The sequence below is a fragment of the Amblyomma americanum genome, chromosome 3 (genome assembly GCF_052857255.1).
Source record: "Amblyomma americanum isolate KBUSLIRL-KWMA chromosome 3, ASM5285725v1, whole genome shotgun sequence".
Taxonomy (NCBI): Eukaryota; Metazoa; Arthropoda; class Arachnida; order Ixodida; family Ixodidae; genus Amblyomma; species Amblyomma americanum.
In genome coordinates, this window is record NC_135499.1 from 163423230 (window position 1) to 163442297 (window position 19068).

At 44.2% G+C, this 19068-nt stretch overlaps 2 protein-coding genes across 2 annotated transcripts in view; one reads left to right on the forward strand and one right to left on the reverse strand.

Annotated features, from left to right (window-relative positions):
- Positions 1 to 19068, reverse strand: part of LOC144125325 (uncharacterized) — a 50124-nt gene that overhangs the window by 5307 nt on the left and 25749 nt on the right. The gene's annotated exons all lie outside the window — the stretch shown is intronic.
- Positions 5324 to 19068, forward strand: part of LOC144125326 (UPF0764 protein C16orf89 homolog) — a 79194-nt gene continuing 65449 nt past the window's right edge. Inside the window, exon 1 of the mRNA XM_077658603.1 lies at positions 5324 to 5640. Within this exon, the coding sequence (XP_077514729.1) occupies positions 5379 to 5640 (262 nt within the window). The 5' untranslated portion in view covers positions 5324 to 5378. The remainder of the gene's footprint in view (positions 5641 to 19068) is intronic.

The window sequence follows — 19068 nt, forward strand, 5'->3', positions numbered from 1 at the left end:
GCGAAAAGGGACTAAGAACAGACACCACAAGCGCCGTGTTGTCTATTTGTCTGGTTTCTGATGCTTTTTTCAAGATGTAGTACCTACGAGCTCAACTGACTGCGCTACTTAAATCCATTACAAATCTCAGACGCGCCAGACATAAGCATGTTATTATTTGCATATTTCATTCTTGCGCTCGCAACGGTTGCCGAGTGACAGCGCTTCAAGGCTTTGGTGTGTTCATGCAGGAGATCCAGGGACGAGGAATTTTTTCTTCGGGCTCAGCTCAGGAAACGAAGCAGGCTTCAAAAGGACGACAAAGCTAGGCGCGATTATCGAACGCCTTGAGAATGTGTGCGCCGTTCTTCTTGCACAAATCCAATTTCCCTTCAAAGTATCTGCAAGTACTGCTGGCGATGAAAGCTGTGGTTATTTATGGTCCGCGTACGCCGCTATAAACTCTCTCGCACATCGGCTTAGGGTTTTCTTATGGGTATGAATACTTGCAGATGCAAAGGCTTATCTCTCAGCCCGTGCGCAAAACTCCTGCATAACACCTTCGCAAAACGAAAAACCATGTCGGGGCTAGTAGAATAAGCCAACATGGTGTAGCAGAAAACATGCCTGCACACAACTTTCTGTGAATTGTGACGAGCAGAGTCGAGAGATATAATTTTTTTTATACTTTCATATTTTCTTTGAGGAAAACGATCAGTGCCTCAATTTTTTTTCTTTATATTGCGATCAGCAATTCGCAAAGCAAGGCCATTCACAAAAAACGTTGCTCTATGTACAAACAAAGCCATTTTCTAATGCTTTAAGCCAGTGTCATAGCTGAATGAATGCGAAACGTATATGGGCTGTGACGGTGTGCCATTTTTGCCGAATATTTGACATTTTATTATTATTATTATTATTATTATTATTATTATTATTATTATTATTATTATTATTATTATTATTATTATTATTATTATTATTATATTTGACAGCATTAAAGTGATACTTCTGAAAAAGGCATGAGAAAAACTTTTTATGGTGATGCTAATTTCAGGGGAAATTTGAGCATTCCCAGAGAGAAGGCAAATTAAACAATTACGCTTTGTGATCAACTGCGCCTACGCTAGATATGGGCCAAAACCTTGTTCTTATGGCAAGGCTTATGACAGTTCTATTCAATTTTAACTTTTGCACTGTTAGCTCTAGCCGCGCACCCTCTATTGCTGACATCATCCGGTTGGCACGTCAGGCGATAGCAACGAAATCAAATTGAAAATAAAATGTCGCCTTAATATACCGGTTCAGTTAGATTCAACGCACTCGTTGAATTGAACTGGCTATGAAAAAAAAAACACTGTAAAAATTAAAGCATGCACGACTGATAACGCAATAAATTATGTATAAAGTCACAGGGAAGTGTCTCCGGAACGAGAAAAAATTGTTTGGAATTTGTTGGTTATACCGTATGACAGCAGTAATCCTTTAGCGTATTTATCGTGAAAAAACACACACCATAATTTGATACCCATTCAAGGTAACGTAAACCAACAATTTAATTTCGCCATAACAGGAGACATTTTGTCGTCAAATGCGCCAATATTATTATCATCATCATCAGCCTGACTACGCGAACTGCAGGACAAAGGCTCCTCCCATGTCCCTCCAATTAACCCTCTCCTTTGCCAGCGGCGGCCACCCTATCCCCGCAAACTTCTTAATCTCATCCGGCCACCTAACTTTCTGCCGCCCCCCGCTAAGCTTTCCTTCCATTCGAATCCAGTCTGTTACCCTTATCGACCATCGGTTATTTTTGCTTTGCATTACATGGCCTGCCCAAGTCCATTTCTTCCTCTTGATTTCGAATAGGACGTCGTTAGCCCATTTTTGCTCCCTGAGCCACTCAGCCCCCTTCCTTCCTCAAAGCCAGTATCGCTCCGTGTGTATTATTTATCAAATACACACTTAAGCTCAACCCTTCCAAAAATTTCAGTTGAATGTCTGTATACTGTCTACAGATTCTCTATGCATCGTCTATTGAAATGTTTTGTAAAAGAAGCCATGTTCAATCGCATTACAGCCCACACCCTCCGTAAAGAAGAGGAGTATATAGCTGCTGTGCCATTTACAGGACCGGTAGGTCCGCCTTAGTTGCAGAAATATTGGTCGAACCGTATACTCACCTTTGAATCCATAGGCATCGTGTAGTCAACACCAAAATAAAGCATTACTCAGTCTTCGGGCTCAATAAGGAGGATTTCGCTTCTGAAGCAACCAGCAGTAATCATAACGCATGTGTTGCAGCGTAAAAGACGCAACGGAAATACGGAGAAGGCACCCCCATCACCGGCGCTATGGAATACCGACACTACCAGACATCTGCCATCAGTTCCGCCTGGATTCTGTCCAGCCTGATAGTGCTATACGCCTACCAGTGACCATTCTGGTTGCTCAGGCATAAAGGTGCACTAAAGAGGATTCTGAGCTCGTCCTTTTACCACGGAACTCGATCTGCACGCTCCGAGAATTCTTATAAACCTCGAATTATTGTGCTGTGCGGCCGATTTTCCTATTGAATGGTACTAAATGTCCCGGCTCCCGCCTTTGTTTTGAACTGACCTCTGACAGTAGGAGAGTCAACCAATGCGTGGAGTGCCTTTCAGCCAGTCGAGTGCAGGCTTTGCTTTCGCCTTTATTTTTTTAAACTTTCCGTGAATAAATAGTTTCAATAGCCGACAACACATCCGCAAATTATGCCCACGGAAATAAAAAAATATGCGTGAATTCTGCTTTCGCAGATCACTCCGCCTATAGCAGAGCGGCAAGCCGCGACGCACAAAAATTCAAAGTTTCTAAGAATGCTTGGAGCGTGTAGATCGAGTTACCGCGTTAAAAAGGCGACCTCTGAATCCTCTTTAGTGCACCTTTAACACAACCTTTTCATAAGGTTGTATCTTCGATGTGAGTTAATTTAAAAACTATAGTCATGATATCATGGTTACAGAACTACCAGGATCAAGAGGACGAGCCGCTTAGAGGCGCAGCATGATTCATTTGATCAGTTATGGGAGACTTGGTAATCGACTGAAAATGCCCCATGGTGATCGCTGTACCGAAAACAGAGTTGCTTGCTTCCGTGAAGAAAATGATAAAACCTTGACGTCAAGAATATTTGGGTTAGAGACAGTTATCTTAAGCATTACTCATCGGTGCAGAACCTTATCAAGGTATTCTTCAAAATAAAGATCTATAATCAGTTTGTCGGTTAATATCCAGGCTTATGTGTTATCATTATTGGCACGCAGTGATATTTTTTCTTCGAAAGATGAGCTGTGACATATACAGTTGTGGTTGGTGTAGGTAGTGGTTTTAAACTCGGGTCGAAACATCGTTTTTAGCAAACAGTGTTGTCAAAAAACAGCTCACTTAAGACGCCGGGAGATATTTTAGGATGTAAAATCCGGGGTGTGCAGGTTTCTTTTAATATGCAGGGCACCGAGAGTAACCGAATATCGCCATAACAAATTCGCCATAATTAACTCCTAAGTAATTTTAGAAAGTCAGCGTGGGCAAGGAGGCGGTCGTACATATGTACAAACAATGCATCAGACTATGCTTTATTGCTTGAAATGTTTCTCTCTCAGCTCGTTTGAAAGTCTTCACGTCGGTGCTGCCTGAGATGAACAATGACCAAAGACGAAATTCCGACGCAAAAAAAAAGATATTCTGATTAAGGAATTACGATTGCGCTGAAGCTGCACACACCATCTAAAATAGCAACTCTTATGGAGGGCGGCGCACATAGAATTCAAGTAACTGGAGCAAGAGCGAACTCAAGCTAAAATCTCAGGAAACGACGCTAAAGCTGTTTATTGCCTCCAGTCCCAGACGTCGTGGCGGGCGCCTCTGCCACATGCTGGGAGGGCGACGTACGGACGCCTCGGGGCATCCCGCAGTGATGCGCGGGCGTTCACTTCGACGAGATTGCTTGCATTTATTTCGAACGTATACGCAGCAAGTAAACGGAAAGCGGGAAGGCGGGGAACTTATAGGGAAATGGGGACAAGGAAAACGGGGACATGCACTCCGTTCCAATTCCGATCAGTGAGAATGGAGTTAAGCTAGCTCGCGGGTTTCTTCTACTCTTACCATCCAAGTTACATGGTATTATTCACTGTCAAGGATAACTGCTCGATAGGGCAGATTGTTTGGCTGTGCGTGAAAAGGCAGCCCGATGAGAATTAATTTAGAAGCTTCATACCTGAAGCTTGAAGTCTGTAATTGGATTGTATTATTCGTGAGCGTGGCACTTAACGCCTCCTACGGACGTTGATTATTGCTTATTTTCTGAACAACTGCTTCTTGAGCATTTTTTCTCGCCATCTGCATGTTAATCAATTCTTCCTACACAGTCCCTGATTCCAGGATCTCCTGTATTTATGCACCGTAATAAACAATACTTCTCTTACATTAAATAAATAGGCTTGGCTTCACCTAGAATTGTACCTGTGGTCTTCTGCACGAGTGTCGATTTGGGACAATCACTCTCATATGATTTAACATGCCTGTAATCGAAGCATTCTGGTTTTCATGCCTCACTCTAACAATTAGTCACAAAACAAACCGAATCGCCACCTGGTTAGCAGGATGCAAATCAGATGATACTTTTCAACAAGGGTGTGGATTGCTTTTCGCACTATGTATTCATAATGTTAATTTCAAGCCCTGCAAAATCCCGTAAAGGTTGATTGTATTGTGAGCGAATAAATCAAGGAACGCCTTACTCGCCTAATGAAGTACCTTGTTTGAGGCCTTCTTTTCTAATCAATTTTCGCATCACCTCAGAAATGCAAATGAGAGGGGTCTAACAATGTGGAAGCTTTGTTGGATCGCTTCTATGTATGCATTACGTATTTGAAAACTAAGCTCGAAATAACAGCGCATTGTTACGATAACCTTCCAAAATGGTAGCCACTTCTGCAAAATATTAACATACTAACTTAAAAGCAAGAATTGGTGAAAAGAAATCGTTCTGGCCACGCCTCATCACAACACGACATACGCTATACGAAATATCTGCGACTAAAAATACGGTACAAGTACCTACGCGCGACGTTAGCAGCTGAATTTGTACTTAGTCTCCTATGGTCGAACCAGCACCAGTTGCCGTTGGGCAGCACTGCATGCAATCGGTCGAGCGGCGAACAAAGATTAGTTGAAACGGGGTAGGGGGCGCGGCGGGCGCATGTGCTGCTCGCCCGCGTGGGCGCTCTCTTCGATCGAACGGACCAACCACAGCTAAGGGCGTCTCGTTTAAAAGAGTCGCGCCTGCCGAACCCGCGAACTCGTCGATTCGCGAACAGCTGGGTTCCCCGAGTCCGCTCTCGCTCGTTGGTGGGATGGCGGGAGCGATGCCGGCGACCAGCAGCGCGCGCGGGGTCGGCGCGCTGGTGCTCGTGGCGATCGTCGCGTGCGCGCTGGATACGCGGCTGGGCCAGGCGGTCGCGAGTGCGGCGGCAGACCCGTGGTCGACGACCCACGCCACCGACTGGGGTCTGGTGGACGACGCTCTGACCGTGGCCGAAGGCAGCGTGGCTGCGCTCGGGCACAGGATCGAGCACCTCTACGAGGACATCTACATCGGACTCGCCATGGTGGTTGGTAAGACATACCACGTCGAATGTTGCGGAATGGCGTACTCGCACCTTTCAGGCTGCAGAACGAAGAAGTCCGTGGAACTGTTTATGACGCTCATTAGCTTTAACCAGAGATGGTGCTTGGCTGGAAACTACGTGTGCCACCTTTGATCCGCCGCCGCAGTGAATCTCGACAGGCAGAGATGACTGTGCAAATTGGTGACAGGGTAGGCCTGAAGCTTCTGGTTGTCTGCCTTATTTCAGAGCTGCTGTTATTACGAAAGTGCGCCCGTCGTGCCTTACTAGACTAGTTCGTGTGACTTCCTCCATTGGTTGTCTATGCCGATGTAGTATACCAATGGTAGCTGATGCTGGCATAAGTTTTGCCTGGCGGTCCCAAATATGTTTCGCATCATCTCTCTTTTACTTCCAAACACTTATGAATGCTATTTCTAAAACGGAGTTGATGACTAGATGGGGTACAAGAAAGAGTACATATACGTATGTTTTATTTTACGGTTGGATATCACTTGGAATATGTTTCTGTTATTTGTGAATTGACAATGGGACACATGTATGCCTTTCGAAATACGCCGATGACATCTGGAATATTGGGATGAGAGAGGGGGGAGGGTGTATTGTCGCTAGCTAAGTCAGAATTAGGAAGCGGACAACCCAGTATGATGTTAGCGGCGATTTTCGCTTATTCGGTTCACTCAAAAGTTGCGAGCAGATATAAGAAGAGCAAGACAGTGAACGTATTTGCGACGACCCGAGTGCTGTCCGGAATCTCCGTGAAAATTGAGCGGCAGGCATTCGCCAGTCGCCACATGGCCTGCGCTCCTTGTGAGAGCGGTAAACGCACCAGAAGCCCCCATAGCGGCAGTTGTCGCCTGTGTTGTACCTCGCAGAACCGTCTACTGCTATGAGTGTTTGACTGCACTATGTGAGCGAACTGGAAAAGGACGCCATTGTCTTCATGGTATATTAACTTTAGCGTATCAACATTTGAATAGAAAGTGCGTAATCGTGGTTTAACACGGGGCCGCCAGTGGTCGTTGAACGCTATTTCTGTGGATTTACAATAGGAACGCTGTGGAACTACAATAGATATGAAGTGGTAAGAGGGATCTGGAAAGGGGTGATTATTCCTAGCCTGACCTTCGGTAATGCGGTCCTGTGCACGAGGCCAGATGTTCAAGCAAGGCTAGAAATCAAACAACGCGGCGTAGGGAGGCTAGCTTTGGGAGCACATGGCAATACACCAAATCAGGGGGTACAGGGTGATATGGGATGGGCGTCTTTCGAGAGCAGAGAGGCTAGCAGTAAGATAGCATTTGAGGAACGATTGAGAAAAATGGGGGAAAAGCAGTGGGCTAGGAAACTTTTCAGATACTTGTATATATAAGGAATGTTGACATGAAATGGAGAAAGCGAACTAGAAAATTGACAAGTAAATATCTGGACAGCAGGGGGGGGGGGGGGGGGGGGCAAGTCAGCAATTATCGGTTAAGAAAAAGGTTAAAGAAACTGAGAGAGCTCTGTGGAAAACAGGGATGCTGACGAAATCGACGCTCGGAACAGACAGGATCTTTAAGCAGGAAATTGCTAAAGAAAATATCTATGATAATTGTAGGCGAAGCTTTTTTTTTGTTAGAGGCCAGGACGGGAGTTTTGCGGACTAAGACATATACAGTCAGGTACCAGGAGATAGACACTTTGTGCATTGCGTGCGGAGAGGAGGAGGAAACGGCTGAACACTTGATACTCTCCTGTAAAGGGCTTCACCCTACAGTGGAAGCCAGCGGAGCTGACTTACCCAAGGCATTGGGGTTTAGGGATAGTGAAGGGAAAGTGGATTTTAAGAGGTTAGAAGTAACCAAGCGAAGGTTATCTGATTGGTGGCTAAAAGCAAGACAGGAGTAAAATTTCACAAGACATGGCTAGGTGGCTTGAACCTCCGCCATATTTAAAGAGTTCAGCCTTATCCATCTATCCGGTTTGACGATGCAGGTCGGTTCACGCCGGCAATAAACCATAACTCTTGCACTCATAAAAGCACTTGATGAGTGCCTATAACATCACATCAAACATGTAAATGAACCTAGATGAGTTCACAGACAGTCAGAACGTGGAGAAAAGCGGCGCAGGACAACAAAATGAAGGATAGCCGGACGGTAAGCACACAGACACACCACCCTTTCTCTTAAAAGTTATCTAATGTGACCTCATTCCGAAGGCTCAAAAGCAGCTTCTTTCATGTGCGCGCACGCCACATATAGCTGCAAAAAATCATTAATAACAATGCAACAAGTAAAGAAAAACAACAAACGATGCATCCTGCTCTCGTTCAAGGCATCGATAAAAGCGGCATTTTTTTTCTCGGTGATAACCACTGATGGTTCACATGTGCAGCACTGCTCGTTCTACGCCTCAAAAAACTCCTGTTCATGCGTAGACTTTCCCCAACCGATAACGTTTTGATAAGCTTGTCGCCGCTACTCGCCTTTGCTTCACTGGGCTAGCGTTATCGATTGCGGGCATGTTTAAAGGCATGAGCGGGAGCTGCTTGAGGTGTTCTTAATAAAGATGATAAGTGTAGCATGAATAACCCATCAGTGGTTATCGCCGAAAAAAAGTGCCGTTTTTTACCGGCGCCTAGAATGACAACTTTATCCTAGAATGATGCACCAAGTTTTTGTTTTTTCTCTTTTCAGTTGTTTATCTTTTGTTTTTTAGCAGCTATGTGTGACGTGAAAGCATGCGCAAGAAACTGCTTTTGAGTCCACAGAATAAGGTCAAAATATATCGCTTGCAAGTCCAAAGGCGGCGTGCATGTGTTCACCATCCACTGGTCACCTATTTCTGGCCCTGGGTTTTCTCCCCGCTAGTTCAGTCCGTGTCAAAACTATGGAACAACTGGCCCAGCTATCCAAGATAAGCGCTAATTATTTTTAAACGATCACCTAGATTCCTCGAGCTGCAAAAGCGGGACGAACGCAGCGAACATCTAATGTCAAGGAGGTTTTCCGTTTCGCAAAATTCAGGGTGCAATCTGTGTCAGTGTCAGAAACGAAACCGGTATTCAATGTTCCTTTTTGCTTACAGCCGCGCACAAAGATGAATCAAATGTGCAGTACGCGCTTTATCGATGTTATACAACGCACACAGGCTGTGAAGAGAAAACAGAAGTTGACGAAGGTCAAACACGACCGGAAAATTTAAGCACACTCTGCAAGAGAGAACGGTGGTAAACCAGTGAGTCGAACAACAAAATGCGTGGTCAATACATTTCCATAATACGCATGGCTTTGTAAAATGGTGGAAACGCGAACATACTTGCCTTAATTGAATTTTGAGCGAGATTTGGCATTAATAGATCTTAGTGAAACATTTTTTTTAATGAAAAATCTATCAAAAAAACCGTGATAGTGCTGATTGTTCACAGTTGCTCTTTATGGCTCCCTGAGTTTTTTTTAAATATTCTTTTAAAAGTTCGCAAAACAGTTGCGGCGAAACCGTATCCTGGTCGCAGCCTCAGAGCCGTCCAGTATGCGCTAATGCTTTACCGTGCTGAAATTTGCGCTTGTGGCTCCGGTTGCGTGTTTGTGAATTTTTCACCGCATACATCTTTTAAGGAGCTCGGCCGTTGCCGCATAGCAGCAAGATTCTGCTTGAGTCGCCGTGTCGAATTTCTCGAAAAGAAATTCTGGAAATACTGCTCATAGTATCATTAAGGTTTCAAATTTCCTTGCGCTCAAGACAGAGAAAAGTGGAATAAATGCCATCTTCGCCCGGTAAAGGACGGTGCGAAACTTGAGTCTCAAGGCATTCCACCATGTGATGAAGCGACAGCTATGTGCCCGTTTTCATTTTATTTTCGCTTGAAACTTGGACAGCCCCGTGGGAAGTAGTGGCCTGTATTTACTCAGTACCCTAATTCGATGCATGTATTTCTACTCCACTGTTCTGGAACTTGTGCGTAACTCAAGCATTACTTCAGTATAATCAGTAGAAGATAATTTTTTAGTAAAAAAGTATGTCAGACGAATGCCAATGAAGGAAGTTGATTTGGTCCATGCGTCATGCTAGCATAATTTTCCATCGTTTAAAGTCAACAATCCTTTATCAACGGCAAATGTTACTGGCTCAAACAGTCAGATATCAGTCACGGCGGCGTCCTCATCACAGGCAGCTGAGTGAGGAAGCACGCACATGAGATAGGAGCACGCACGTGCTCACTCCCAAATTTCACGGAGGTACTTACATGTGTGGGCTCGCGCCTGCCAGATCCTTCCCATTTCACACTGCCATAACTAATGTCTCGCAGTAGCGACGTAAGCGCCTGAATGGGCAGGTTCTTCGGGTTCTGGCTGGTTTTGAGCAAGCATGGTATTGGCAGAGAAGGGTGACAAGTTCGGAAGCACAGTGTTGTTGATATTGGAGAAAGTTGATTGATCGGCACCCCCATCGTACGATGCAAATTGAGTGACGTCAATACTCCGACGTGAACTGGCTGCGTAGAGCGTTCCCATTTGAAAACACGATGGAAGAGCTGGCTATAGGAGAACTAGCTGCTGCATAAGCGTAACACCTCCGACGCCTCCAGCTTTCGCTGGATTTCATGTTACTTTGCCGCAACCATGGCGTCAATTGTAGATGTTTTCATTGGTCATGTAAAGCTAGTTTGCATTTCGTTGTCTGGAAGTATGATGCAGACAGTTCTAATTTACATTCAATAAGTTTGGGCAAACTGACGCCGACGACGTGTGCTTCAGTCTCCGGGTATATCTGAGCATTCCGTCTCTTTATGTATGGATAGCTGTTTAGATATCCCGGACTGGACGTTCGCTGGACATCTACAGGCGGAATAACGAGATTCTTTAGCAGCCACCTGCTCCATTTCGAACCACTCAGCCGGTTGGCTTGGCACTGTGCCTCAGATTTGCCCATCCTATTGAGGACGTGAAAGTCAGGCGCAGCAGGCAGAACTATGTAGCCAAATCATTTGCCAGTAGAGGTGCGATGAACTGTATGCGCTTATTCCGGTCTTTACGGGGCATACGGCGTCTGTCCTGTCGGTTGACGACGTTCAGTCTTTTGTACTGCATTCCACATTATCACTGAAGAAGCGGTACAAATTCATTGCTTCTTCCTGGCTCTTTCTTTTTCTTGACTTTCTGTTCATTTGGTCTCTCTCTGGCGTAGAATAGAATAGAATGTCTCCGCCATCCTCGACTGACTTATATTCGTTCAATCTTTCCGAGAAGTGACCGGGCTTTCTCTGTATTAATAAAACATCATTAGCATTATTATTTCAATGAATATTAACGCCGTTAATTCTTGATATTATAAGCATTGTGGCTAATTAAATAGTCCATTTCCTGTGTTTTCGTTAGTATTGTCGCAGTCTCTTTAAGCTTCGTGTTTGTTCTTTCCAGTTGATTTTTTTGATGTCTTGAGGAGTCTGTTGCAGAAAATTAGCAGAAATATGATGTTTTAGACAATTTTTTTTATGGGCTATACTGTGACCTGATTTTCTGCAGCTCGAGCAAAAAACACAAAACACCCCTGAAACGAACAGAGTTTTGTTGAATACTGAACGTGTTTAATAACCTTGAAGGCTTGAGAGGTTAATATAAACGAAATTCTACTTGCCGAGGCATCAGTGTGACAAATTCAGCAATGTTTGCTTGAAGTCCAGCTTTCTTGAAAATCGTTCTTAATTATGAGTTAAATATATTGTAAAATGCTGTTTGAACTAATTGATGGAAATCGTGTAACCTTCAGATGCGGAGAAAAATCTTGCTTTTAAAGTTTGTTGTGCGCTAGTACCGAGTAGTTAAAACTGCCATACAAAACCAGTGGAGTGCATTTTTGGCATAAATAGTAAGAAACTGCAAGCGTCCCGAGAAGGAAATGGCGGATATATTTATTTTTACGGTGGAAACTTATGATATGCGAAAAATTGCGTTCATTAACAGCTTCCCGTTGAAAAATGCGCGTGTCATAATTTCTGGGTGTGCCGGACTTATTGACTCACAGTTTTTTGAAAGGACAAAGTTGATCGCAACACATATGACAGATACAGGCGACTGGAAGGGAGGGTGCTGATCCACTCGTATGTATTTTCGATCTGTCGTCTGCGTCGCGCTAAATGTCGTCATTTAGCGCTACAGCTATGGGCTTTGAGAAACGCCCTATAGGAAGGATTTCCCGGTGAATTTCGATCAACCGTGGTTCTTTACGAGCAGCGAAGCACCGCGAAACACAGAGGTGGGCTCACCAGGTACGAAAACTTGTCTTTGTCGTAACGTTAGCTAGCACTTGGCTTAATCTCCAGCCCACTTATTCGTATTTAGCTGTTTAGTTTTTTAGTGTAGCTTTTGCAAATGCCTAAGCAAGACATAAAAAAAGAAGTGTCTACCTTGCTGGATTTACTACTGTAACGACGTTGAGTCCGAGTTGTCATTCCTTGAAAGTAAATTTAACCGTTACTGAAGATTGCTCATTTGTATTTGGACGAAAAAGGGGCCGAATGCGACTCCGCGTAACATGAGTCATTTAAACGCGCATGATGTGGTTATCATTTTTCTCGACGGATCAGTGCGTGCAGTTATGTGCCTTAGCCCAGTTGCGAAGGTTATATTTAATGTTGCGTCACTTGATTGTCCTCGTGTGATCATCCATATTCATCTGATTCCAAAGCCTAGAATAAATGAATTGTCGAAAAACGAATCCGCAGAGCTGCGTACAGTGATAAAGAAAAGTGAATATCCTTTGAGAGTTTCGATTATTTCAGCCTCGTTATGTGTTTGATCCCGGTTAGTTTGAACATCTGTGACGGCATCCGAGGAATGCGTTTGAGCCACTGCAGTTGGGGTTAATTTCTTTTTTGATTAGTTAATTGAGTTATGATGACTGGTGCAAGACGAGATATTCATCTCATCGGAGTACTGGAGTGCGTAATATAACACTGTGTTTCCAGCGAACTGATCATATTTATTGGCTTTATTTCAATGACGGGATGACAGTGTTTCTCACTCTGATGTTGCAAGGTACTCATTTTCAGGCCATTGAGCAGCAGAGAGAAAGAACGAAGTAATTGTCGATGTCTGTAGCGATATTACAGTTTGCGCTAATTGGTTCGTGGTTAATAAGACAAGGGAACGCAAGAAACGACGGCACTAGAGAAGGCACATAAGCACACAGAACTGGTGATTAGATATGCACCAAAAAATACCCACAAGTGGAATAAAGCTTAGTTGGAAATCAGCGGTAGTCTGTGCCTTGTGTTTTTTTTTTCCTAGTCCTAGTTCTAGTAAGAAGTATAATTAATCCACAGTAATAACCTTTGCTACTCGGACGCAGCACCATGCGGAGAATTGGGGAAAAAGAAAGTTAACATTGGCAAAGCACACAAAACGAACGGAAAGCTCTGATAACATTATTTACTGCCCTTAGAACGCGCTCTTCGTGTTTTCAGCAAAGCCAAGTGATGTAGCTCTCAGCTATCAGTATCGATAGCTGTGGTGTAAATCTTTCTGTAATGTACGCAATGAAGAAAAAGCAAAGAAGGAAAATCAAAGTAGTGCATGCATGTTTATGAAAAAAAAGCTCTCTGCTTTTGTGCGAGGGGAAAAGAGTCCACAGTTTATATCGCAATATTTGAAGCAGCTTGAAATGGTTACAGATGACGCTTTATAAAATGAGGTGTTGAGGGTCCTACACACGATATTAAAATGATACCGGGAATTAATTACGTTTGCTTACACTAGGAACCTAAATTCGACAATGTGTAAGACACGCTAACTTTATCAAGAAAAACACCATCAGCGCTGGTGAATATCTCACTTCTCTTTCGTATTACTGCCCACAGGTCCCACTGAGCTGGCACGAGATAGCGAATGTCAAAGTCAGTAATAACGTGATCTGACCCCAAAACAACCTTATAATTCCTACAACAATCTCTATTATCTACAGTGGTAAGTCCTGAGAATTCAAAAGATCTAACGCTTCAAACCGATTGCGCGGCATTACTCGCCCAATACGGAAATCACCAGATCCCCCTTTGTGCTCATATTTAGACGGCATTCAAAATAAGACAACCAAAAATATGCGTTTCTTTTCTCCTAGACCATTTTCTTTTGCCACATTTTTAGAGGTCATATGAACCCCTTGGATAGGTTTGCCTGTTTCCTTGTCTGCGTTAACTTCGTACTACGGTGTCTTGACCTGACTTAGCTGTGCTGTCTGCGAGGAAATAATTATGGGAACAAGGCGTCCAATAAAAATACGCATTTTTCAGTTATTACGAGCCAAACAGCACTCATAACGGTACTGCACAGGCACCCAGGCACTCGTAGATAATTTTGGTGCCGTATTCGTTACTGACGTACGCGAGCGGCCCTAATTACTTGAGCGCCATGCATTTAACAGCGGGTAGGCAACGCAGGCTTCTAGGGACACTGAGGAGAAACTGAATCTGGCTAGCATTAATGATTACCGCGTTTTAAACGACAAAGACCGTAGTTTGAAAGGAGCTTCTATAAGCTCGAAAAGACCAAAAATGAAACAGTATTGTCGCCATCACAGGCCGGTGTCGCAAGTAAACTGCTGCTCATCGGGGTTTTCAAGTGCGGATCTTAAAGGCTTAGCTACAGAGCCGGTCACTTCAAGGAGGTGACCACGGAGTCCTTCCTTCTAGGTGTAGACGTCACGAGTTTGAATGAAATGGCGAGAACTTTTTAAATGCAATTTTCTGAGCAATGAAAGTGCATTTTCCTGCCGGAAAACTATCAAATCACCCAGAAAGAGCTGTAGAACCCATTTTTACTGAGAACAAAAATTACATGAAGTTGTCCTTGGTGTCAGCCCAGGATGGAAGACAACCGAATCCTTCTAGGCGGTTTTGCTTGTCCGCCGTCTGTTGTTTAATTTTAGTTCTGGACATGCTGCTGTTTCAGACACCCGTTCTTGCTAAAACTGCATTCACGAAGTGAGTAAAAAAAAGTTAAAAAGAACGAAAGATAAGTTTCTCCTGTAGTGAATATTACAGTATGATGGAAGGCAGTTGCTTCCGCTGATCGCGCTGACTTAACAACACGCATAACAGAAAAATAAACACGTTTGAGCTGTTCGCGCCGAAACATTGTCGAGGTGCCTCACCGAAACTATGCCACTGAAACTGGCTAGGAAAAGAAAAAAAATAAGCAAGCAAAGAAGTGGTACTCGCGTGGCAAAGTAAGCATAATACTGATGAGGTGAATGGTTCATTATTTACGCGAGTAAGCCTTCCGAGAAGCCAGGTGTCAGCAGGAAAGGTCAGGCCTTCATCGGCCAACGTAGTTACGGACAGAACGAGACTTGGGATCAATCATGTGCAACAAAGCAGGCGCCATCGCTTTCCCTTGGGCCTCCCTGGCCACCCTTCCTCTGTATCGTCCTGAATAATTCAACGTGCGCTGAATAAGCAGTTGCCAACACCTCCTCACGGAGTACGCGTAGCCATGATAAACACGTGGCACAGGCGAAAGCGGCGTTTATTTATCTGGGTGCTTCCCTCGCGACTTCCGCACTTCTTCGCACTCCATCAGAAGACAGCTAAAGGGTTGCGTCTGCATCATTATTAACCTCTGCTCACAGACTCTGGCGCAAACAATAGAGATGAGGAAATATAAGCCAGGGACTACCTGCTTACTGCTTGCGGATTCAAGAAGGATGAGAGAATATAAGAAAGGGACGCAGGACGATGTTGATGCACCGAACACACGAAGATGTGACACATATTGGGCTTCCCCTGACTCCCCTTAGTTTGTAAAGCGCAGCTCACGGACAATGGGCACAAGTTCACCGGACAAACGATTGTGGCAGGTACGTCTTGCACCTTGTACTGTGCTTCGCAAATAATGGGATATGAAGCTTTCAGTTTGGAGACGTGCAGAACGTAATGAACACATATAGCAAGCGCGGGACAATTTCCCGGAAGGCACGAAAACACAAGAGACGGTCACCAAGAGGCAAGGAAAAAAAAAAGCAATCGCTTCTTTTCACTTTCTATCGCTTCCCCAGGCCCTAAGATGACCTAATACTGGCCTCAGAATTTGTTGCTCACGCGGAGGCGCGAGAAATAACGTGCGATTACTGTTTGTGACGTCGCAAACGCAGTGTTGTGCTCAGAAATTGCCTGAACTGAGGCCACGGGAAAGGCAAACTTTAAAATCAATTTACTCAGGAAATAATTGATGCAAAGCTTCCGAACATGGTAGCAATGATCAGGACGCGGAGAAAAATCTACAGTACAAGTTTCATGATAATGTGTGAATGTTGGAAAAACATTTTGCGCTACCCTTTAAAAGCGCGTCCTGATTTTTTTTTTTTGCGTTTCGCCTTCACCTGAATGTAATCGCCGCAGCTACCGGGTTTGAAGCCCTCGACATCTTGGTCAGTAACTGAACAACTTAATGACTAGTGAGGCATTGTTGGCGTTTCCGAGGAAGACAAAATAAACCTACGGACGGAAAGGAAGGACTGCAGTGTTCAGTGGCAACTCCCACCTAACACGAGAGACAAAGGAAGGAGGAAGATAACGAGTAGTAATGTGGAGTGACATCTATTGAGTGAAAGGTGACAATAAGTCGAATGAACAGGCATAGAAAAGAAAAAAACTAGTCGGATGCAACTCAGAAACAAAGCTGCCAATTCCTCTCAAAAGTTGTCATCCAACCAATGCCGTTGACTGATTTTCATGACGTCACGGTTACTCTATGATTAATTCCCAGTAAAGCTAGCGTGACAAGGAATTGACCGAAGCGTCATGTAAATAAGCCGACGTCATTGGCTGGAGGGCCTCCTTTAAGAGGCCTTTGCCCTATTCGTTCTTGAGTTGTATCTGACTATAGCTTATGCTTGTGCTCACATTGAGTAGAAATGCCAACTTGGCATTCGATGTAGTTCGGTCAAATCCAATTCTTCCAAGTAGCATGGCCCAAGCTATGCCACACTGTCGAACCACGCTGATCACCCGTTGAATGAGCTTTTTTTTTATTTCATTATCCGCTCAGAACGCTTAAGCACTCCTGGTACCTCACTCAGCGTTACTATTTCTATACACCATGGTCAGCTTTCTGAGAGAAAGAACCTTAACAGTGTGTATGGAAAGAGACGGGAAGCGTAAATACACGTCCCATCCTGACCCCCAACGAGCGTCGCACAATCTTATTTTCACCAAAAAGAGCTGCAGCGCCTTTAAAGCCGGCTGTGCTGACCCATGTCTTAAGACCCGGCCTGACGACCCTGTCTTTCTTTAGCTGCTAAAATGTGGTCTAATGAGATGTAGATCTAGCTGGAACGATGATGTATCCAATTTCGCTGATTGTCAGTTAGCAGAAACATTCGTGCGGCTTTGAGAAAGTTATGTCAAACTCAGGATTACTTGCACCGTGAAGCAGGTGGCGATGTGCCTTGCCTATGGCGATCTGGGAGCTGAAATATGAGCCGTACCTGTATACAGGCTGAAGATGACCTGTAGACAACATATTTGGCAGCGGTGGTAATAAGGTGGTAACTAAATGTGCCTCTCGACAAAAAAAAAACTGCAGAACAAGAAAGCTGTATCGAAGGAGTGCCGGTAACCGCTGCTTTTGTACATGCGATCTGTACAAGTCTTTATTTTTATCCCGCCTACGCTAGTTCATTAGCGTGGTTCCACGAACCACATCTGTTCAAAGCGTAGCCTGCGGGCGTGCTCTTCAGGTGGGTTAGAGCGCACCGAAGGACTAACTAGTGCGGCTGGGTGCGTTGAAGCAAAGAAGTGGGCCGAAATGTTCACTTAGTCAAGTGTCAACTGAGGCTGATGGCGACAAGTTGAAAACCTAATCGACTTTAAGAAAAGTTAACGTAAGGTACTGCAAAATCATTGGTTAGGCCTGGGGCTTCCTGAAAGTCGTCAGCTGCGGATGACACTTGGGATTTAGAAGGCACTGTGCCAAAAGCAATTACATCTCTTTTTCGGCGTCGGTCACAGCTGCATCCTTATTACATTATTAACTAACAACCAAGTGCAAAAATCGGTAGGTACACGCGGAGGTTAAAAGCAAAAACGAAAGAAAAAGCGGGACCTTTTTGTCTCGTTTTCCACTTTTCAGTACATTAGAGCTCGCGGCGAAACCGCATAGTAACTGAGCCTTACTTTCTGAACACAAACTTCCGGTATAGTCGCATCATCACCGGAGTGGCGAAAATCACATGGTGCGGCTGGCGGGGAGCCGTGCTTTGCGAACACATCTGGCACTTTTGTTATCGGCGTGTTCGTAATCGCAGCGCAGAGCGTTGCTATCTGCCTTCTCCTGTGGCACACCACTAGTAATAATCTTTTTTACTCGCGACTGTACATCCGTGCAACATATATCAGAAGTTTACGCATACAAACGGGCTCCTTAGTGATACGCCCTCAACGCTATCGTCTAAATAACAGCGTAAGCGTCCTCTCTGCATATTGTTGAGCAAAGTGCCACTGAATGTTGTTTTGAAGATGAAGGTGGAAAGATGAGAAGAAAAGAAAATTCTGAGTTTGAAATGTTCGAATGCTGACGACAAAAAGAAAAAAAGTTAATAAAGGGACGTGCTTTAATTTCAACTAAAGTTCATTCAGCGACGCGAGGAAGAGAAAGAGTGACCAATGAAAAGAAAATAATAAAAAATCCACGGTAATAACTCTCTCTCTCTCTCTCTGAAGAGTTCATGTTACATAATCTTAAAAAAGATAAGATGAACTGAAGAAAAAAGGTTGTGGCGCATTTTTCTCTTTCGGCGTGGTTCGGGTGTTCGCCGAGATAAGTAAGACAGTTACTGCGGAATTTTGCTTTCCTCAACCAATTTTCATTTTTCATTTTTCTCTCGCTACAGTACACAAAACACTATAGTAAGCTACAAAAGCTAAATTATTATGCTCACATTTCTGAGAGGCCACGTGTGTTCTTAACGTGTGATTAATGTGAAGGCAGAAATACGATGGCCGACGTGGAGCAGCTCAAAGGAAACACATTTGTTGTGCGCGGCACTTTTCGGGTACATGCTCCGACATGTTCCACGTGCTGTTAAAGAGCCGCTTCTTAGTTGCGCGTACAGTGGCGTCTTACTAGAACTAGGGTAGCTTATTGAATATGTTCATTGGCAAATTTGCCTACGTTATATTTCAACAGACGTGTCCTCCACGCTTTTGTGCGTATTTATATCACCCCTTTTTCAGAGGCAATCACGGAGTTCGATTTCCTTCTCGGTATACTAGTTCCCATCTATTTCTGTGGGATCGTGTCTGTTCCTTCAAAGACATCGAATCAGCTCAAATGGCTTTTCAACACTACTCCACTTCCTCAAGTCGAACGCAACTGATGAATAATGCATGACGAATGTTCCATAGGTCATGCCATCCACTCCGATACCTCAGAACAGC